The 21,937-nt window shown below is 55.8% G+C and overlaps 1 protein-coding gene across 4 annotated transcripts in view; it reads left to right on the top strand.

The window, feature by feature from the left end:
• SLC39A11 (solute carrier family 39, member 11) overlaps positions 1-21,937 on the top strand; it is a 212,718-nt gene that overhangs the window by 22,931 nt on the left and 167,850 nt on the right. For all 4 annotated transcript variants that reach the window (XM_004693467.2, XM_004693466.2, XM_012733146.1 and 1 more), the window contains exon 4: positions 8,277-8,435. In XM_004693467.2, coding sequence (XP_004693524.1) covers positions 8,277-8,435 — 159 coding nt within the window. The remainder of the gene's footprint in view (positions 1-8,276; positions 8,436-21,937) is intronic.

Below are 21,937 nucleotides of genomic sequence, written 5' to 3'. Positions count from 1 at the left end.
GGAGTCCTGCCGGTGTCACTGGGTTTCGGCCAGGGACGGAGGAATTTTACTGGCTCTTCTCGCACTGGGAATGAAACAGCATCCTCCCATGACCGGTCTCAGCCCCAACGCCTCCTCTTGAGCGAAGCCTTCCTCGACTACCCAGATAGGCGTCCTTCTCCCCGCCGTCTTCCGCCCAGGACCTGTTTCATTTCCTTCATCTCATTCACGGACCTCTGAATTTCTTATCTTCTTGTTTCGAGTTGAATTCCACGTCAGAGCCTCCTGGACAATTTGCCTGTCTTGGTGATGCCCATCCTCCGTGGCCCACGAAGAGTCGGCCCTCAGCAGCCATTTCCTGAGCTAATTCTTGCTGCCCCCCAATCCTCTTCCTAAATCGCCCTGAGATCCTGTCACACCCCCTCGGGTCTCCTGGCTCACCGGCTCTAATTGAGTGAAGGCTCCGTGTCTGGCACAGCTTCCCGGGCCGGTCCTGCCTCTGGCTGTGTCTGCTGGCACATCCACCGCGCTGCGGCCCTGACTGTCCTCCCCGGAGCCCGCCCTGCTTCTCCCGGGGTGCCTGCTGCTCCCCTGTCAGCTCTGACTGCGCCCAGCCTCTCAGGGCCCTTGGGTGCCGTGCCGCCTGCACGGTCTCCTGTACCCCCTGGCTTCTGCCCCCCTGGCCCTCTGAGCTCCTGGTGAACCGGAACCCCAGCTCCTTGCCTGCAACGCCCCAGTTTGGCGGCATAACCCCCTCTACGCGACCTGTGTGTGCACGAAGCCCGCGTGTGCAGGTTATTAAACTGGACTGAAATTTAGAACTTCCCTGGCCAGGTGGGAAGGTCCAGGGGAGCCTTAGGCTTTTGGGGTCCCTCCCCCTTGCCATTTGTTGTGTAGATGGGTCCCCTGGGTGCTCAGCACCGACGTCACGCACGTTTTATTATCCATTCACGACACATCTACGTAGACGGTTTCACGTTGGGTCCCTAGAAACTCTAGGGTTGAGATCATACGCCTCATGCAAACCCTTTCCTTAAATCTGATAATAGTAAAAACAGAGACACGTAATACAGTTACGTGGTATCTGGCATCTACAGTCTGTAGGCTGTTTTGGTGCTAAGCATGCTACCTGCATTCAGTCTCATAGCGGGAGGAGGTGGTAAGGCCCCCGGGGACAGTGCTTCCGCCAGGCTCAGGGACTCGAGAGCCAACTGGCCGTGCTGAAACCGCTGCGGAGCCGCACACTGGCCAGCTGGCTGTAGCCACTCGCCTCCCGTGCGGTGTGTCGTGTGTGGGGTCATGATAGTTCCGACTGTCAGGTGAACACGGAGGCCCCTGGTCCACGGCCAGTCTTTAGGCCAATGTTACTGCTACTAGTCCTCCTACGTACGAGGGCCCCTTTCTTCCTGTGATTCTTACTGTTTTCGTTTTCTGTATGAAGAAACAGCGCCCGAGAGAGGAAGCACTTGCCTGGGTCTCCCAGCTGAGAGCTTGGATTTGAGTCAGGCGGTGACACAGGATCACGCCCTTGCCCACGACAATGCCGTGAGGACGGGAGAGGGAGAGAGAACAGGCCTGCCCTGGGATTGTTGCTGAGAGCAGCCAGGGTTGCAGATGAAATACAGGACGAGCAGCTCAGCCTGACTTTCAGATGGGGGTGGCGCCGTCACACCCCACCTAGTTCCTCCTGGGGGTGGTGGACTCCGCCCGCCCTCTCGCCTTGTCCCTCCCCGGCCCCTCTGACCACACTGGTAGGCGCCCCTGCCCCCTCCGGAGGCAGGACAGACGCACGCGCGACTCCCTGTGCCCACGAGCATCGTGTTCACACAAGCACTGAGTGAAACGTGATTTGGTTTGCAACAAGGGGTGGTATCGCTCCCCCTTGGCCGCCAGGTTCCCGCCCCTAAGCCTCACGGCCGTGTCCCAGGAGCCAGGAGGGTTTCATCAGAGCCGGCAGCTTTGCAAAGTCTTCCTGGAGGGGGCTGAGGGTGTGGGAGAGGGGCCTCGGATCTAGGTCTCCCAGTTTTTCTCAACGGAGCCAGACGGCTCGCCCTGCTCCCCGCCTTAAGTGTTGGCGAGGGCTGCTGCTTAGCCCGAGGTGGGACAGATTGGAGCAGCGGGCATGAGTGGCGTGTTGGGGTGGGGGCGGCTCGTCCAGCTGGTGTGACTGTCCATCAACAGGCCGAAGTTGCGAGGGTGCTGATGGGCTGGTGGCTGGGTGCCATGGGGAGGTTGCTTTGGGCACCAGCGTGTTCTCACTCAATTGGTGACCAGCTGGCGAAGTTGCAAGAAGGGTGCTCCCCGCCTCTCCCTCCCCTTTCTCTTCTCAGTCTACCTGGAGTTAGTGATCTTGGCGGGCTGGAGGATTACGGGAGACCGCCCTCCTCCAGCTCCCGTGAATCTGCTTTGAAAGAATCAGTCATTTCTGGGCTTGTTTCTTCCTATTATTCACATAATCGGTCTGTGGAAGAGGAATGGAAACTCGAGCAATAAGTCTAAATATTGTTCAACTTTGGCGCTGTGGTTGTGTTAGATGAAGCTAAGGGGCATCGTCAGGTGTGCTGCAGTCCAGGTGAGTGTCTCACACCTGACACGTGCTCAGTAAGGGTGCAGTGGAATTGCACTGGGGCCTGGGACCCTAGGTTGGGACCAGGACTGGGCCCGGTGGCTAATTCCTGTTTTGGCAAAGGGAGTTAGATTGTTGGTCAATACATTTGGTGTCCACTTAGGTCTTGGGGGGTTTGTTCTTGCGTTAAGGGCCTTGCTGCAGTCCAGGCCTCACCAAGGAAGGCCCCTGGCCACTGAGGGTGGATGCTGAGGGGTCTGCGGGGCCTGATGCAGTCCCTGTCTAATCCCAGCGGGTTTAGGCACGGCTGACTCTCGGCTCTGGGCCTGGGGTTACCTGGCATCTGGCGGTCAGTCCCCAGAGGGAGCATTTTAGTCTGGAGCCCAGAACCTGGCTGCCCAGGGGATTGTCCGTGGAGCACATGCGGCTCATCAGATTCTGGGGTGCGGGCAGATTTCCTAAGGATTAGAAATGAACATAATTTACATGCAGTCAATTAAATCTTAAAGTGTTAGCCCTTTGACTTGTGAGTATTATAATTGCGAGATATTACATAATTATAAATTATGCAATAATATAATGCTGGATTATGAAATAATGTAATATAGTTACAATCATACATATGTGCACACAGATTATATATCATTCAATACAATTGCAATTACACAGTGTATAACCACCCAGAGGAGGTGGAGGACGTTCCCCGCCCCTGATGCTATACCTGAGTCACTTTCCCTCTCTTCCCAGGCAGCCGCTGTACGGCCCCAATTTAGAAATGACTTTTTGTGTATTCTGTGCTTTGTGGAATCGAATTGTGCACACGTACGCGCATCGCTCATATAAATTTACCTTATGTTGTCTGAGTTTCCCCTCACTATGATGACTTGGGGACCCATCCAGGCTGTGCTAGCTATTTCTGTGCTTCTTCCTTTGCATTGCTAAGGAACCTACTACTGCATCCTTTTTGCCCGGTCGATGGACACTTGGGTTGTTTCCAGCCTCGGGCTGGGATTAAGGCTACTGCGAATGCTCTCGCCTGAGTCTCTGTGTGGGCCTCGGTTTTCACTGCCCTTTGGGTAGCTGTCGAGGAGAGGGATACTGGGGCAGAGAGTTTCTCTTCCGAGTGTGGAGACATCATCCAGACTCGGCCCATCCTGCCCGCTGGGCGCTGGTAACTCCTAGGCCCAGGCCTCTCCTGCAAGGCTGCCTCGGGCAGTAGCTGTAATTGAAGCCGAAGGTAAATGATGATGATGATGTTGAGCTATTAGGTTAAATCCTGGAAAATTACCTGGAGCTGGCATAGTGTGAGGGCCTTTGGGGAAAAGGAAATTCGGTGCAGGTGTAGCTGCCACATGAATTTGCTTCATGCTCAGGTCATATATCTGACGTGCCAAACGTGGTAGCTGACTGATGCAAAACTCACCGGCCCCCCTTCGGGGCTTCTGGAGGGTGACTCGATATGGATGGCCGTGGCGCCCTCATTCTGGAGGACGCATGCGGGTCCCTTCCCTCCCCAGCCCTCTGCCTCCATTCGAGTCCGGCCTCCCCGCCTCCCCTGTAGGTTACTTCGGCAGCCAGCAGCCCTCCTGTGGGTTCGTAGATTGCGGGGCGGCCTTGGCCCCTGTAGTTGAAAATTCCAGGAGATTCTAGTGCAGAACCGGAGTTGGCATCAGCCAGCCCATCGTCTCAAATCCAAGTCATCGTGCCAGGCCTCTTAATTACACCCAGCCACCTCGTGGCGCCCAACACGTATCCTGTCTCCCCGCCAGGCCCAGCACAGCACGCCCGTCTCCCAGACCGTGCCCGCCGGCCTCCCCGGCGAGCAAGCCCGCCCTTGGTTTCCTTTCCCAGCCACCTCTGGCTTCCAGGAGCCCGTCACCACCTTTTCTTGACATTAGGCCTCTTTACAACTCTGCCATCTCATTTCTTGGAATGGCGCCAGCCCCCCCCCCCCCATTTATTGTTTTCAGATGCCTTCTTGATTGTTTCAGATGGGACCTGTACTCTCTTATGGTTCGCGGCTAACTCCTCGAAGACAGAAATCAGATTGGCTTTTATATCTCCTTCCTCCCAGCACCCCCAGGGCCAAAGATGATACGGGTCCAATGCTAGTCACCGATTAGGCGTTTGCTGAGTGATTTTGTAAAAGCTGATGTCATCTGACTTGAAGGTAGATGTTAGAGACATGACTGGTGAACATTGGGAAGAAGATTGCTCCGATTTGTTTTGCAAATTTGCCTGGGCCTTGATTCTTCAAGGCCCATGGGAGACCTCCGGTCCTTGACGTTCAAGTCCATGTTCACTTGCTGCAAAAGACATTTAAGGAGGGTCCCCTCTAGTGGCCCCCGTTGGTTATTGTTGCTTGAATTCTGTGTGTACCGTTTTAGAGGCTCACGGAGTAAATATTGCTGCTACTTGGTACAGGTCACTGCGTTGTGTGCAAGAATTTCCTCCCCCCTTTATTGAGGGGGAAATTGTTTTGTGGCTTGGATTTTCTTCCAGTCTTTACACTGTCATTACTATAACAAAAAAAACTGCTTAACTGCACCCATCATGCCAGGATATTCTGATGCATTCCTTAAGGAGCTCTTCACAAATTCATTTATATTTGCAGGGCTGAAATTGTCCCCAGATGAACACTTCAGCATAAATGAGAAGCTTTGCCTGCTGCGACTAGGTGTTTAGCTGGCTAGGTTTGATTACTCTATGCTGGTACCTCTGACACCAGAGGGAAATTAATAGTATTTTAATATATGGGTCCCTGTGGCATTTTGCGTGATATTTTGAGAAAAAGAATTTCGGAGTTTTGCCAGGTTTGGGGAGCTGAGGAAGGGAAACGGGGCGCTTTACTGTCAGGTGAGTAAAGAGCTGACAGATGTCTGCTGACTTTAAACATTTCCTCCAGGGCCTGTTGTTCTTCTCGGTACTCCCCACAGAGACCAGCAGTCTAGGCATGCACCTCGCCATCGGGTGGACACATTTCTGAACTGGCATTTTTGTAGGGAGGACCCTGGCCTCTGTGGGATTCTCACCGTGAAGTCAGAGTCTTCCATTGAAACATTCAGAAATTGCACATTTCGGCATAATATTTGTAGATTTTCAAAATCATATTATCAGCCTATTTAAAAAACTCCCCCAGGCCCTCCCTGGTGGCGCAGCGGGTTAAAGCACTGCACTAAGAAGCCAAAGCCACTTCCTCATGAGTTCGATTCCCACCTGCCCCGGAGGTGACCACATGGCGCGGCAGACCTCTCCTGACCCGCCCGCTGCTCCCCTCCGCAGTGTACTTCGTCGATCTGCCTGTTTTGCTCCCCACTCTGTCTCTGGTGAAGCCTCTCACCGCCCCTGAGCCTCTGGCCTGTACCCCAGTTCTGTATGTACAAATAAATAAATCTTAAAAAAAAAAAAAAACACCTCCCCCAAATACATAGGCTTGGGTAATTTAAAAGTCAGGGCCTTTAACAGAAAAGAAGCCTTCTGCTGGCTTCCCCCGCCAAAGCACAGCTCCCCCACTCCCGCCTCGGGCGGCCCCGGACCAACCAGCCATGTGGCTGCGACGACGGTGCTCCTGTCCTCAGGGCTCAGCTTCCTGCATGCGGACCTCGCAGGCAGGCTCTGCCGTAGCCCAGTCCTCAGCGGCAGCCACTCGGTTTAAAAGTTCCGTGTGTGCGAGCGACTCAGAGGTTCCGAGATTTCCCCAGCTTTCCCTCTGGTTCCGTCCTCTGTCCCCGGTGCAGTCCGGCGGCGTAGGCGCTGCTCCTGTTTCCAGGGGTGTGCGTGCGGGAGGGAGGCGGCCTTCCGCCCGAGCCTGAGCCCAAGGTGCAGGGCCCACGCGCAGCTGCTTGGCTGCCAGCGTCCCGCGCTGAGTTACGGACGCTTGTTTCCCGCCGGGAAGGTGGCCGGGGCGAAATCTGGGCTTCGGTTTGTAGGCTCCGACACATCTTCCTGAGGAACGTGCTTAATAAGATCGTTATCACCGCTTATTAGTCGCTAAATACTTCTTCGTGCTGCATTTTCTGCAATAGCTGCTGTCATCATGATGGGGGAGTTCCAGGGGATTGGTTACATTGGGGTATAGGCTTGCTGCTGTACCCCAGGCTGTGGTTCTGGATGCTTCTTTGCCTGACGAAAAGTGGGGAGCAGCATAAACCTCGTCTTCACCCTGTAGCATTTGGAGTTTCTTAAAAGACTCTGGGCCGGGTGTGGGGTGAAGGTGGTCCGGACTTGACCGGGGGGTGCCAGCTCCGTGGCCGTGGCTGGCTCTGGGGCTTTGGTGAAGCCACTGAGTCTCCTGGGGTCTCAGTTTTCCCATCCGTTAGATGAAGCGTTTGGATTAGGTAGCCACCTAAAATCCCTTTCAACTCGATCAGTAGACTGCACTCAGTGGATTTTTCTTGACGCTCCGAAAGGCAACTTCTGACACCAGGAAAAGTCCCATTATTTTGAACAGCTGCTCACCCAGCGACTGTCTAAGGCCGAGGGCATGTGAGGGGAGCCTGCCTGGTACTCAGCCTGTAAGGCAAAGTCGTTTTACAATTTAGGTGAAAAAAGTGCTAAGTGTTGAGTCACTTCCTAATTATGTGTTCTTCTGATTTCTTCACCCCCATTGCGCCCCTTCATTCTTGAGGGTAACGGAGAACTCAGTTAGGCAACAAAGTTGAATGGCTCTGTCTGGGAATACACCGGTCACTGGTGACGGGCGTGGGGTGATACAGGCAGTGGGTGTCAGTCAAGACGACGTCACGGCACCCCGAGCGCAGGGACGGTGGTCGGGTGTGATTCGGCCAACGCTGGACACTCTTGCACTCAGCTGGCCTCACCAAGATTTGCGTGGGGCCTCAAGTGCTCTTCTCTTAACATGGTCTTTCCTGCCCCTCCCCGGACCTGCCCCTTGCGGGCGCTGGGAGCTTGAGCAAATAGCCTTCCAGATTCAATTTCCTTATCTGCAAACAGCACTAGCAGACAACGTTGGCCAGCCTGCCAGGGTGGTGGCGATGAGAAAATGAGATGTCTCTGGAAATGGCAGGCGGCCGACCAGTGGGTATCAGTCCCCTTCTTCCCTTCAGAGATAAGAATGTGACGGGACGCAGCTGACATTGACTCACGCGTGCGCTTGCAGACGCCAGCGGCTGTCACGTAGCACCAAGACTTTGGCCTTCCGGGGTGTCGACCCAGAGCTGAGAGGCAGAAATGGAAGGGAGGGGAGGCTGGTTTCAGCACGACGCCTGCGGGTGCCGTGGGCGTCCGCGCTGTCTGTCACGGCGGCGCCCACAGTGACCGGGCAACCTGCTCTGGAGCATTCAGCGAGGACTGCGTTTCCTGCAGCAAGGGGGCGCTGGGGCCGGAGGTTTCTTAGCTGGCAGGGGCCGTGCGTCAGGAGGTGGTGCCCGGCCTCTCTGGGTTCCCCTCGCGGCCCGGCTAGCAGCCCCCTCCCCTCCCCGTCCCAGCGTGGCCCTGCCAGGCAGCGCGTGCAGGAACAGCCGCCCCTGGGGAGAGCCACTTGCACCCTGGGGAGTTAGAGCGTGACCGACAGCGAAATAGCATCGCCCTCCCCAGGTCCACTCCGTCCTGCCCCCAGCCCTGTCCTTACAGCGTTCGCTCCAGGAACTCCGCGGCGGCTTTTGGCTCGGGACGGTATTTGCCAGGAGGAGCCGTGGGCTGTGGGGCAGCCCCCATTGGGGCGACCCCTTCTCGGGGCGGTCAGTGACCTGCTGCTCTTTGTGTTTGCCAGGTCATGCTAGCCGCTTCCTATTGGTCTCTCCTGGCCCCAGCGGTTGAGATGGCCACGTCCTCCGGGGGCTTCGGGGCCTTCGCCTTCTTCCCCGTGGCCATTGGCTTCACCCTCGGCGCTGCCTTCGTCTACCTGGCCGACCTCCTGCTGCCTCACCTGGTGAGTACCGCTGCCTCTGGCTGCCGTGCCGGGCACCGACTTCTGCCCAGGCTGCACGGGTGCACCGTGTCTCTGTGGGGATGTGCAGGTAGATATTTCGAGCCCGGTAGGGCTCTCCCTAGAGGAATTGAACTGTGATGTTGTCCCTGAAAGAAAATAAGCCCCTGCAGTTGCATCCTGGTGAGTTCAGAGCTTCCGTGTCGGACTCCGTGGTGCATGGCCGGCAGCTGGCATCGTGCCACGCGCCCTGTCGACACGAGGGTCCAGCAAGTGGGAGGAGCGCCCATGACCGTGGGCCTGACCCCTAGAGAGCTTGTGATGTCGCTGGGGAGATGACATCATGCTTAACCGTGACTTCAGACCCTTGACAAAGCGTCCCTGCCACAAGGGTTCAGTAGGAGGGTCCGGCGGACAGAAGGGCCGCTCTGGGCTCATGTCTACCTGGGCTGGTGGTGCGCACCCTCTAGCTCCGGCCGCCCTCCTGTGACTTGAGGATCATGCCCTTCTGGGAGCGGAAGGTGCAAACTGAAATCTAACAAGCTCCAGTGTTGGGAGCAAGTCAGAGATCTGAGGCTTGTTGGGCACCAGAGGGCTGGAGAGTGGGGCCTGGGGAACGCGCCTGTGCTCGCTCACAGAGAGGCGCAGCGTGAACGTGGACATGACCGCTGAACAGAGTCCAGGTCAGGCCAGGGGCTGGCTGGGCGCCACGGGCTGAGGCCTGGGGACTCGCATCCAGTCGGTACAGAGGTCGAGAGGGCTTGTCCTCGCCAGCCCCGGTCCTCAACAGTCCGAGAGGTGGCAGGACCCCCCGTGAGCCCCGAATCTGCTCTGTGCAGATTCTCTGCTCAGAAAGACACTGGAAGGACCCTTGGGGTGGGGGTGGGGGCAAAGGCCTCTTCTCCTGCTGGAATCTGGTGAGCTGGGAGCCCCCCCAGAGGCATCAGCTGGACTTGTGCCGGAGATAGGCTGCTGTTCTCTTCCTGTCACCCAGCTATCAGGATGCGAGAGTCCTGGGAGCTTGGCTCAGGGGTCACGAGAGACTGACCATCATGTCCAGAAGGACCAGCCTCCGCACCCACACCTGCACGGCTCAGGAATAGTGCCTCGTGCCGTCTGTTTTCGTGAAGTGTCTGCATGGTGGTGTCAGTTTCTGCCTCCCGGGCCCTGCTGAGTCCCCTTCCCACCCAGTTCAGCGGGGCCCCCCGGAACGGCACCTTATAGAGGGCCCTCCCATCACACTGGGTCACTGCTCGCTGGTGCTGGGCCAAGGAGGGGGTCAAGTGTATTGGATCAGCTGCCCCGACGCCGGGGCTTTCGCTGGGTGTGATTATTTAATCACTGGCCATGTTGTTATGCGTGGACGGGCTTTCCCCCGGTCTTTTGCTCTTTTTGCTCTACTACTGCCTTGAATTTGCAGACGCGGCCAGGGCGACACCTTGCATTGACTTTGCAGAAAATGAGCAATGACTTGGGAGCGGCGGGGGCAGGGCTCGGGAGCGTGGAAGGCCGCAAGGGGCAGTGACTGTTCACGCCCAGAACCTTCCTGGCCGGCAGAAAGGTAGCCTGGCAGCCAACATGTGTTCTGGGACATTTGAAAAGAAATTAATTCTTGCTGTTGATGTGAGGAGGAGAATTGGCCTTTGAAGGTCTTATAAACAGACACGAATTACTTAGAATCGCCACCGCCAGCGAGTGCTAATGTCTCCCTGACAGGAGAGTGTGGAAACAGCCTGGCCACCGTCGCTACGAGATGGGTCGAGGTCCCCTAGATGCGTCGAGGTCCCCTAGATGGGTCCAGGTCCCCCGGTTTCGCAGGAGTTTGCCTAACAGCCGGCAGGACGGCGCCTGGTCTCTGCTGGAGCGTCCGAGCGAGCGGGCTGAGCTCGGCGCCTTGGAAGTCTGGGCACCCACGGGGAATACAACCCCCGGGGCTGGTTCCTGGATGCTCTTGGGGTTTAGAGACCTTTGAGGTTGGGGGAAGCTCTCGGGCGGGCCTGGCTTGAGCTCTCCCAGGTTCCTGTTCTGCTCACGGTGCCCAGGGAGACGCTGGCGTTTCATGAACATTGTGGTCTTGCTCTAGATGGCGGCAGCTGGGGTCTAAGTGATTTTGTGCTGGGGGTGAAGGTCTGGGTTGGGAGGAGTTGGGGTGTTGAGGGCTTTGTGAGGAATGGGAGGCGTACCCCTGTAGGGAGGCCCCAGAGCCCCTCACCCTCGCCCCAGGAGCCACAGGGGAAAAGGGCAGTTACGAGGCTGGGTGTCCCAGCCTCTGGGCCTGTGACAAACACATCTTGTCTGTGGTCTTTGTTGTGGCGGCCGCAGCGGACTGAGGCCCCCAGTCCTGTCTCCCCCCCCCCCCACTCCCCAGCAGCCCAGCCAACCCTGACTGTCCATTTAGTGCGTTTGCATCCAGATTTTTTTCTCATCTAGCTTTCCTTCAAGGAAACAAATTGCATTGCGTCTTAAAAATATCGAACCTAAACACTGTCCTTTTCTTGGCTTCAAATCGGACAGCGCCCTGCCCCTCTGGCGGCACACCCCTCCCCACATCGGGCCCTGCGTCCTCTTGGGTGACGACGTTAAACTTTGAGGTGATTTTTATTGACAATTATTTGAACCCCAGCAGCAAGCAGTGTGCCTGTGTGTGTCCCGGTACATCTGGAAACTGGGTTCTGTTTGGGGTTTTCTGCGGAAGGGTGGCAAGCTGCGGGGCTGTCGCTGCCGGCGGGTTCACTTGTGGGTTCAGCAGCCTTCTCTGGGGCAGACGTGCGCTCCCCTGGCCCTGCCCCTCCCTGGGGACTTGGCATTCAGGAGGTTGCCGGAGGCGGGACGGACAGGCGGGGTGTCTGGGAGCCTGGCCATGGGCCTGCGCTGCTCCGGGGGACAGGAGCCTAGCGCGTGGGCACCTGCTTGTCCCTCCTGTCCGGCCCCGTTCAGCTTCGATGCTGAAGCTGGGCGGCCAGGCTGTGCGCGTCCTGTTCAGAAGCCAGGGTTTGCCGTGAGCGCCACCCGGCAGGGACCTGCAAGGACAGACGTCTCAGGAGGCGGGCACCCTCTCCCCAGGGACACTGGCGTGCTCTCTCTCCCTCACGCGCCTGCTCCCTCTTTGGCATTCTGGTTCGACTTTGTGGAAGGCTGCCTTGTAGGCAGCTCGAGCCGAGGGGAGCCTGGGTGTGTCGCGTCAGCCCCCGGCCTCTGGTGACCACCTGACCTCCTGCCTCCGCGCTAGCATCTCCCTGGCAGTGCTTCACTGAGGCCTGAGGTGGCACCTTAAACTGCCACGTGTGTCCGGGCTGACCGGGTGATGACCTTCTGGCCGGGCTGGAGAGGTCGTCCCGGCAACGCACACAGGCCTTCCTGTGCGGGAACACGCCTGCCCGCCCGCACCCAGGCCTTGGGCTGTGAGCTGGCGGAGGAACAGGGGCAAGGTTTTGCAAATGCAGCTTTTACTGGACTAGAATCTACACATCTGTCTTCGTTTTCTGGGACTCCTACAATAAAATACCACAGACGGGGGGCTTTGAGCAGCAGGAGTGTATTTTCTCAGTCTGGAAGCTGGAAGTCCAGAATCAAGGTGTTGGCGGGTTGGTCACATCTGAGGCCTCTGTCCTTGGCCTGTGGGCGGCTGCCCTCCCCTGAATTCACCCCATGAAGTGTCTGTCCTGTCCTCAGATGGGTTTGGATTAGGGCGCACCCTAATTTTAACTTAATCGCCCTTTAAAGAGCCTGTGTCCAAACGCATTCAGGTTCTGAGATCCCGGGGCTTAGGGCGTCCCCACGGGCACTTGGGAGGGTCAGTTCCGCCCTGATCGCCCTCTTCTCTGTGCCTGCTGATGTCTATGGCGCTGAGATCGTGGGGCGACTCATGGTGGGTGTAACTGCCTGGGGCTTCTGCACTGGGGCGAATGACAGTCTCCAGGTGGTGTCTGCGGGCCGGCTGGGCGTGGCCCGAGGGCGACAGTGCTGGGCACGCAGGGCCAGCTCCTGCCTCACTCCTGGGCCATCCCCGGGGGCTCGCCAGCGTGGGCACGGCGGCCGGTTACCTGGCCGGGGGCGCTTGTCTTTCAGAAGAATTTACTGGCAACGGGGAGTTTGGAGTTTTGTGAAAATGGGGTGTTTCATTGCCCCGGGGAACCTTATGCAGAATCAGCTGGGGAGGGGTGGGGGTGCTGCAGAGCAGGCCAGGCCAGCAGACCTTTCCAGAGAGGACCCACTTTGCGGGCCATGTGGTGTGTCTGTTGCCTTTCCTTTTCTCCTTATCCTCACCGTCTCCTACAAGCGTACAAAGCTGCCCTCGGCACGGCCGGGTTTGGCCACGGCCGTGGGTCGTACAAGGTCCAAGGTCCTTGACGGCCGCTGGTTGTGCGGCTTTGGCTCCGGGCCACCCTGGCCAGCGGGAGGCTGTGGGAGCAGCCGCTGGGCCTGTCCTCTGTGGGAGCCAGGAGAGAAGGGGTGGGGGGGGCAGCCTGTGTTCTTCTCTTCCTTAATTTCGGGGCTCCAGGTTCCCCTTAGCATGTTTCCCTCACACCGCTGTCCGCCCCCTCCCCTGGCTTTCCTGACAGCCTTTGCAAAAATAATTGCTTGCTTCGTCTGACACCCCAGCCCCACGCTGCTCCCCCCTCCTCATTTTGCTGGAAGCTGTTTGCACGTCAGGTTTCCATATGGTAGAGCGAGTGGCCTTGGAGGATTCCCAGGAGACCCGTCCCTGCCCACGGTGCCTGGGCCTCTGCCTCAGGAGTGACCGCGGGCAGGATCGGCGGGGCGAGCCCAGGACTGCTCCAGGCTGGGACCTGGCCGCGAGCGCCAGCTGGTTTAGGGTAGGGCTGTGCCTTTACCACAGTGCTGTTATGTGATGTGGGAGACACTGCAGCGTGATTCAGACGATGCTCCACGATGGCCTCCTGGACCAAGCTGCCGCTCTCTGCCTCTTGATTCTTCCCGACGCCCCCTGCTCCAGGTCGCCATCACTAGCTTGGCATAAAGCTCCTTCCTGGGAAACGTGTGCTCTGGGCCGCACGGCCCTGGCTTCCAGGGCGGTGTCCGTGGGCTCGGGGCCCTTTTCCATGAGAGTATAATCTGTCTTCTACAGGAAGTGAAACCTGTTCAAGCACAATCTGAGAGGGTGGTCACGAGGATTAAAGAAACAAGGCCTCTGGAGTAGCTGACACAGTCTGGGCACCCAGTAGGCGTTTAATAAACACCAGTGTCCTGTGTCAGGAACTGTGGAAGCCGTGGGGGTGACTGTGGTCCAGCTCCTTTGTGGCTCAAGTTGTGGCTTCAGGATGTGTGTGCACACGTGTGTGTGCGTGCACGTGCAAGCTTGCGTGCGTGTGTGCGTTGGGGAAGGGCCCACGCGTTTGCGTCAGCTCAGGACTCGCAGAGGAGGGCGGCCTAGCTGTGCCGTCCGAGGTGCTTCCTCTGGCCGGAGGACTGTGGCGCCCGCCAGCCGCGGCCCCCCGCTCCCGCCCGTGCCGAGGGAAGGGCGGGCGGTGGCGGGCTGGGCCGTTCACCCCCCTTACCACGGTCCGTCCGTCTCTGCCACTGGCTCTCAAAGGGGCTCAACGTCAGCGTGGCCGCTGGCCTGTCAGAAACCGCAGAGCCGTGGCCAGGTGTGGCGGCGGCCTCCCGGGCCCAGGGCCTTAGCTTGAGCAACCAGCTTACTCCACTGCTCACTCAGGCCCCGCTGGGGCCCAGAGGGGCGCGTTGTGAGTGCCAGGATGTCCCCAGGGACGTCTCGGGGGGCAGAAAGCTCTGTGCCCGGAAACAGGGAGGGCGCCGCAGCCCGACTGCCCGCTGTGAACCTCGCCCGCGGGCTTCACCAGCACCTCCCCGCGCACGACCTTGGGCTCTCGGTCTCCTGCCCTCGCTTAAGCTGCTCAGGGTGGTTGGCAGGCAGGGCCTGCCGTCCGGAGTCTGCCCTCTGTGCTGGCCGGCACTGCCCTCTGTGGCCACCGCCAGCCTGACCCCGAGGCCTGGTCGGCCTCTAGGGGCGCGAGCTTGGCGCCGGGTGCTGCCCGGGACGCTGCTCCCAGGGGAGGGCAGACGCGCCTGAAGCCCAGACCTGTCCTTTGTAGAATTAGCAAACAGAATCATGGCGTGCGAGTAACTATTCCAGGTGCCTCCTCTCCTCGGGGTGAGCTTTGCGTTTCCAGATATTCTGCGGAAAGGTCATTTTCTGCCCCGGGTGTGAATGAATTGAAATCTCGGCGAACATTTCGACAGCGTGCCCATATTTGCCGTGATACCTGGGCCCGGAGCCCCAGCCGCACGCTGGCCTCTCGGTGTGACGTCAGCTGAACAGTGGCCACGAGGATAAGCAGGCGCTGCTGGTTTGTGTGGAGTCTGCAGCTGTGAGGAAGGAGAGCGCTGGAGTGGGGCACGCAGCCTGGATTATCCAGGTGGCCCCTCAAAGTGTTCATGGAAAGGAGGCAGAGGGAGATTTAACTCAGACGGGGCGGCGGGGGGGAGGTGTTGTGTCGGTGGTGGGGTTCTGGGGAGCCATGACAGATGCTGACTCTGGTTGATTAAACAAAAATGGGGCTTGTAGAAGAACCCCAAGCCGTTCCCCAGGTGGTGGCAGGCGGGACGGAGCTGGAGGTGACGCCCAAGCTCCAGCTCAGTTTTGAAAGCCCCAACCCAACCCAAGCCCCTGATCCGCTCCGAGGGCGAGCGGTCACTGGTCCTGCAGCGCCGGCTGCTTCAGTTTGCCCGCACCAGACTCGCGATGCTGTCGTGCTGCTGATTCTGTCGCTGACGCAGAAAGTTGGGGGCGGGGCGGGGGGAGGGCAGAGAGAGAGAGGGAGAGGCCCCGCTGGTTTTGCTACTTGGCACCAGGCAGGGCTAACTAGAAGCAGGTTTACTGCACCGGTACTGACCCCGCGGATTTGCACCCAAGGCTGTAGGAAGCCAGGGGCTTATGCACACTTTCAGCCTCCACAAGGTTCCGTCCGGGTGGGTGTGCGCTGGCAGCTGTGCCTGGTCAGATATGACATGGCGCCACAGCGAGAGGGGAGTTGTGTCGTCGCACACCAGGGAGTGAGTCAAGCCGGCGGTCACAGGAGCCCCCCAGGTCCACTCTGCCTCGGGCGGTCCACGGCCCAACACGAAGCGAGGGTCATTCCACGACTAAGCCGCATATCAGCTCCTGAGCAAAGGCTGCTGAACCCCGGGCTGCTGAGCCCAGGTCACCTCGCTTCCTTCTGGCCACCTTCTGGTCCGGGCCCAGGCGCTTCTGGTGGGCAGAGCCAGGTCATGTGACTGCACTCCTGTGCCAGGAATGAGTGTCCGCGTCTTCGGCGGCTGGTAGAGGAGCAAGACTCAGATCTCATAAAGTGGGCGGTTCCCTAGACACCTAGAAGGGTTCAGCTGCAGATACCCCAGGGAACGGAAAGCTGTCTACTTACCAGGACGCGTCGTCTCTGTCGGTCACGGGCCCATGATTGGCTGTGGGTCCTGAGGAGAATCGGCAACCTCGAGGAGCGAACGGTGGCCAGGTCCTCCCCAGAGGACACTCACTGTACATGGACAGTTACCTTCAAGCATCGGGCTCGCCTGGGGGATGGGAACCTCTCTGACGGCGAGGCTAAGGGCGTCCAGTCTCCGGGGCAGAAACCCCAGGAGAGTCGAGATGGAAACGGGCTCTAGAGTGCAGTCCGGCTTCCAGCAAGGTGGGAGGGTCAGATGAGATGGGGGTCTACAGTTGTGTCTGGGGGGAAGAGGACTTGTTCGAGGGAGGTGCTCCAGAAGGAGGAGCGGTCAGAAAGTGGGGCTGTCGTTGGATACCCGATGCCAGGAAGAGACACTTGTGGTGCGCGAAGGGCCCCTGGGCCTGTTCCTGTTGGTGAGCGGGGGGCTGAGATGTGGCTTGGGGTTGGGGGGGTGGGCAGCCACCACCTCCTGGTGGGGCAGGACTGTGTCGCCGTCACCTCACACCTGTGGTCCTCGTCACATCGGGGACATGTCCTCTCCCTTCCGGCTCTCGGAGTCAGGGGCCCCTCTGCAGGGACGTTTTCCTCGTGTCTTCACTGATCTACATCAGCAGGGACGCCCGGGTCGCACACGGTCTGGGGTTGGGTGAGGCGCTGCCCCCCGGAGCGCCCCAGCCCTCCTCAGTGCAGCGGCTCTGGGCCTGCGGCCTGGTGCAGCTGTCGCGCCGCCCTCCGCTGCCTCCCCCCCCCCCCTGCTCCTTTCCTGCCAGGTCTCTGCTTCCTGGGACGCATTTTGTGCCAGGGATCAACACCTCATACTCAAGACAAACAAGCAAATTACAAGCTGTTCCTTGAGGGCTAATTGCTGCAGTGGGAGTAGAGTGGGGCCACGATCAATGGTGACTCAGCCTCGTCAGGGGTCCGGAGGCTTCCTGGGATGGGTGCCGGCGTTCAGGCGGCAAGGTTAGCTCCGGAACGGACAGCGGAGGGACCTGACAGGGGCGGCAGATGCTGCTGTGAGGCAAAGGGGGAAAGTGGCGGCAGGCTGGACGCCCTGCGCGGGCAGCAGCCAGCGTCTGCTGCAGAACAAGCAGCCCCTTCTCGGCCAGCCAGCGTCCATGAGGCTTGATTGGGCAGCCGGGAGTCAGCTGGCCTTGACCAGGTGGAGCTGCAAGACTGTGCCTGGGCGGGGGGTCCCTATTCCAAGTGCGTGTCACCTGCTTCGGAATGTCATCTTCTCGTGGTGCATGCAAGGCATTCTGGGAAGAGCAGAGCCGAAAGGAGGGGCGGCTGGGCATCTGGGGTGAACAGAGCCCCCCACCCCCTTTCTCCTCCTTCCCCTCCACCACTCATTCTTTTCTGGAACTTCAGGGGCTTGGCAGATGTAGTAGTTAAGGGGGGTCACCTGGCCCTGTGTCCAGTCTAACTTGTGTCCTGATAGGAAAAGGAGATGAGATGAGGACAGAGGGAAGAGGCCCTTGTGAGGGTGGAGGCAGAGAGGGCACTCGGAGAGCCCATGGGGGGCCTGGAGCCACCTGAACGGGCACCAGGCCAGGAAGGTTCTCGTCACCGGGGGCCAGTGTCAGTGTGGCCCTGGGCTCAGACTCGGCCTCCTGAGAGAAGAGACATTCCTGTTGTGTTAAGCTGCGCTGTTTGTGGTGACTCCTGGTACAGCCCGAGGGCACTAACAGCAGGCCTGGCGGAGGGGCTGCAGAGGGGGTACAGGGGGTACAGGGCAGGTGAAAGTAGAGCAGGGTGTCCAGATTCGGGGGAAAGGACTGTCCAGGCAACAGGTGTTGGCGTCTTAGGATTGCCTTCAAATTTAGATTCTTATATCTTATTCAAAAATAATTCCAGGTGAAGTCAGCAAAACTCAAATAATATTTAGATAAGAGCAGTTCTCAGCACCAGCTATGCATGATCATCACCTGTGGGCACTTCAGAAAGTATGATTCTGAGCGTGCTGAGAGGTTCTGGCTAAAATTTTATGTGCTAGACCCCGGGCATCTGAAGCATTAAGTCAACTCTTCTGAGGTGTGACTTACATGAAATGCAGCCATTAACGGGCAGTATGACGCCTTTTGACGACGCATATACTTGTCCACTAATACCAAACTGGAGATTCGGTACAAGATCTCATCTCGTATTGCCCTTTTTTTGTTAGCCCTCTTCCCTGATCCCAGGCCACACGACCTGCTTCTGTCACCGGACTTTAGTTTTAGGCCTCAGTGTTTTTAAAAAGCCCTTCAGGTGACTCTAGCAAGTAGCCAACTGTCAATAAAAGGAAGTGTTTAAAATCTTATGACACTGAAGCGAAACAAAAGACTTCTCGATGAAAAAGACACTATAAAATCCAACCCAAGTCAAGCCTTGGGAAAGGCTTACCATGTGGACAGCTGACAAAGGGGTAGGGTCTGCAAGACGTAGGGGTTTCTCACAGATCACTGAGAACAGGGCAAATGACACTCTCTAAAAATGAACAAGTGGTTGACTAGAAATTTCACAAGCGCAAACCCCGAAGGACCAGCAAACCCACGGAAATACGCTTCACATCACTGGTGAGCCAGGGGCACAATTGAGGGCTCACCTGTTGTGTTTGGCAAAAATGGAAAAGGAAAAAGCTCAGTAGTGCCCCAGAAGACTGGGGCAGATGCAGATGGACCCGCATGCACATTTGATGGGGAGCAAATTAATACAGCCATCGTGGGGAGCAATTTGTGAATCTCTAGTAAAATTGGAAATGCACATGTCTCACAGCCAACCACTCCCAACTTTACATCTCTGCTCTGAACAGCCAACAGGCGTGCGCAGAACAGGACTCTACGTGCGTATAAGTGCTCACTGCGACATTCTTGTTGATGGCTCAGTGATGGAAATCAATGAAAGGATCTGTCAGAAGAATGAATAATTAAACTGTGGTGAATTTATAAAATGGCATGTAAAACAGCATTCACCTCCGTGAACTAGAACTGTCCGTGGAGTTAGATGTGCAATATTTAGCAGGAAGCAAAAGTAAGTTGCAGAATGCTACAACAGAGTAAATGCAGCCACACCTTGAAATGGTATGAAAACGTCCTGTGGAATATGAAAATATCAGGCGCTCTGTTTCGGTTTGGGCCATGACACACGGCGGCCTGCTGAGCATGTCCAGTCTCACCGGCTGCTACTGGTTGACTGTTTGGCTTTAGTCTTGGATGTTTAGGTTCACAGGTTGAGTTTTGACCAGCTGAAATGGGGCTGGTGTGGGGTCTTGGGATTTGCATAAGAATTAAATGAAAGCGTTCAAACATCAAAAGGATAATATAATAGGAGACACACTGACCTTGATGGAAAATATCTCTTAAACTCTCTGAGAATGTTCCTTACAAATGTGTAAAAACAAGGCTCTGTGAAGAGTACCCTTGAGCTTTTTCTAGGTATGTGATGACTAGTTGGTGAGGGGAGCGCGTCGGAGCTTCCATTCTTTCTGCAGTATTTAATTTTAAAAAGCTCGGAATCAGATATGGTAAATGTTATTAGATCTGACCTTTATTAGATCTAGGTGGTAGTACATCGATTCTGATCTTGTTATTCTCTGTAATTTTCTACATCTCTGAAGATAGTTCTGAAAGACGCTTGAAAACTGTAGATGAAATTTTAAATAATCAAAGTCAACGCCAGCATCAAAGTGAAGGAAAACATGGATTTGACAGATCAGTGGGCTGTTTCCACGTGCTGGTCTCCAAACCGTCTCTCCCACACTTTGTAGGGCTGACTTCCGGTCATGCCACTCAAGTTGTCTAATATTTGGATCTAGCTTCTATTACAGAAACAAAAAGGTCAGGTTTTACAGTGTGTATGCTCGGAGAAGGGGAGGAAGATCACAGAACCCTAATAGTAAAAGCGACATGCTACCCAGTCGTAGCCACGCTGTTGTGCTTGTGCCTGTCATTGTGTGGTGACTGTCGTCTTCGTGACTACTGAGAACCAAGCGCTCAAGTCATTGACTTTGGCCATCTCTAGATCTGTGATCGGTTGTAAGAATTTGTTCGATGTGCTCACAAGGTACCTGCTGATTTGCTTGCCAACATCCTAACTTGAAAACCAAGAAGACATGTACCTGCCACCAGTTCTGATTTTGTTTCATGAAGTTTTCAGCCTAACAACTACGTCTGAGCTGGGATACTTATGATGTGATGCCTTCCCTGTAAAGAGCTTCGCGAACCATTTACAGCATCATCTGCAAATAGTCTGCTAATATGTGTAGCGTGGTCCTTTTTCATGCTGTGTAATTTAGGATGACTCCTCATGAAAGAGAAAATTGCTCAGCTGATGAAGACAAAAGAGTTTGCTGGAGAGCCTCTTAAAAGAACATTCATTTTATCCTAGGTGACAGTAATGTCTCCAAATAATTAAGCTTTGTGATGCCCATATGTGAAACTGAACCAGTGGAAGAGCAATACCCCAGCCTCAGATCCTGGTGGATATGTATGTGATGGCCCAATAACCCGATGTGTTTAATTTTCAAGGTGGGAACGAATGACTTTTCTCTTAATGACTGCCTCTGACTACATCTGGAGAGAAGGGAAAAGAAAAACAATTTTCACTCAAAGCCTGGCTTGATGAGCTGCAGGAGGGGAGGATGCAGGACAAATTGTTATTACAAGTTAACCTGTTCCCCAACTAGGATGGTGATTTCTTAGAACAATAGATGCCCTTTTAAAATCCTGTTAGGAGGCGAGAACAAGGGTATGAGGCTGGGTTGTTTAAAGGTAATCCAGACCCTTAAGACTTAGTTGAAACGGTGTAAACAGAATGATTTGACATAAATGGAATATTTATACCCTTGTTATGATCATGCTATGAGACAGGATAGTTGCTCCAGGCAATTTCAGAGCAACTTGGGCTGGAAGCTCATTGTTCATTGTTAGCATGGTAAAAATCATTTCACGGCAAATAAAAGGATGGAACAATGAGAGGAAGGGAGATACCAGAGTAAGGGGAACACTGGGCAGCAGCCGACCGCCGACTGCCGACCGCGCCAGGGAATGCCAGCCGCGAGCACTTAGCGGCGGTGGCTGGCTGTTTACTTTTTTGCTGTTGTTTTGTTTATTGTGGGAAAAACCAAACAGCAACATTGAGCATCTTTTTTTAAAGTATCAATTTGGTAGTCCCATTATTGTGCAAAAGCTCTCCAGAACGCTTGTAAGAATCTTGCAAATGTGAAATAGTTTACCCTTGCAGCCTCCTACTCCCCAGAACCACCATTTGAATTTGAAGAGTTTGCATCCCTCCTGTAAGCGGAATGGTAAACAGTTTGTCTTTTTGTGGCTGGTTTATTTCACTTGCGTATAATCCAGCCAGGTGGTAGCAGGTGTTAGCATTTCCTTCCCTGTTTAGGGCTGGGTAATATTCCGTTGTATGGGCATACCACATGGTGCTTGTCCACTCATCCCTGCTGTTGGACCTCTGGCTTGCTTGCCCCTCTTGGCCACTGCAAGGAGTACTGCTATGAAGGGTAGTGTGTGGTGTGTAAGTACCTTTTTTTTTGAGACCCTACTTTTACTTCTTTTGAAGACTAAGGGTGGGATTTCTGGATCATATAGTAGTTCTAGTTTTAATTGTTTTTGAGGAGGGCTCATCTGTTTTCCATAGAGTGGCACCATTCAGCAATCCTACCAGCAGGGCCCCAGGGGTCCAGTTTCTCCACATCCAGCACCGTTATTTTCTGTTTCTTTTTTATGTCAGTAGCTAGTCCAGTTGGTATGAGGTGATACCACATTGTGGTTTTAATTTGTATTTCTCTGATGATTAGTCATGTTAAGCATCTTTTCATATACTTGCTGACCATTTGTATGTCATCAATGGAGAAGTGTCTATTTAAGTCCTTTACCCATTTTTCATAGGCAAAAATGCCTTTTGGGCTTTTCTTATCCAGGCAATTTACTAGGGGAGATAGTTTTCAAATAAGGGCATTGCTATTTTTTTTTTTAAAGATTTATTTATTTATTCATTCGTACAGTACTGGGGTACAGGCCAGAGATGCGGAGGGTGAGAGGATTCACCAGAGACAGAGTGGGGAGCAGAACAGGCAGATGG

The sequence above is a fragment of the Condylura cristata genome, unplaced genomic scaffold (assembly GCF_000260355.1).
Source record: "Condylura cristata isolate star-nosed mole 26May11 unplaced genomic scaffold, ConCri1.0 scaffold00038, whole genome shotgun sequence".
In the NCBI taxonomy this organism is placed as follows: domain Eukaryota; kingdom Metazoa; phylum Chordata; class Mammalia; order Eulipotyphla; family Talpidae; genus Condylura; species Condylura cristata.
This window is presented reverse-complemented; position numbering and strand designations above follow the sequence as displayed.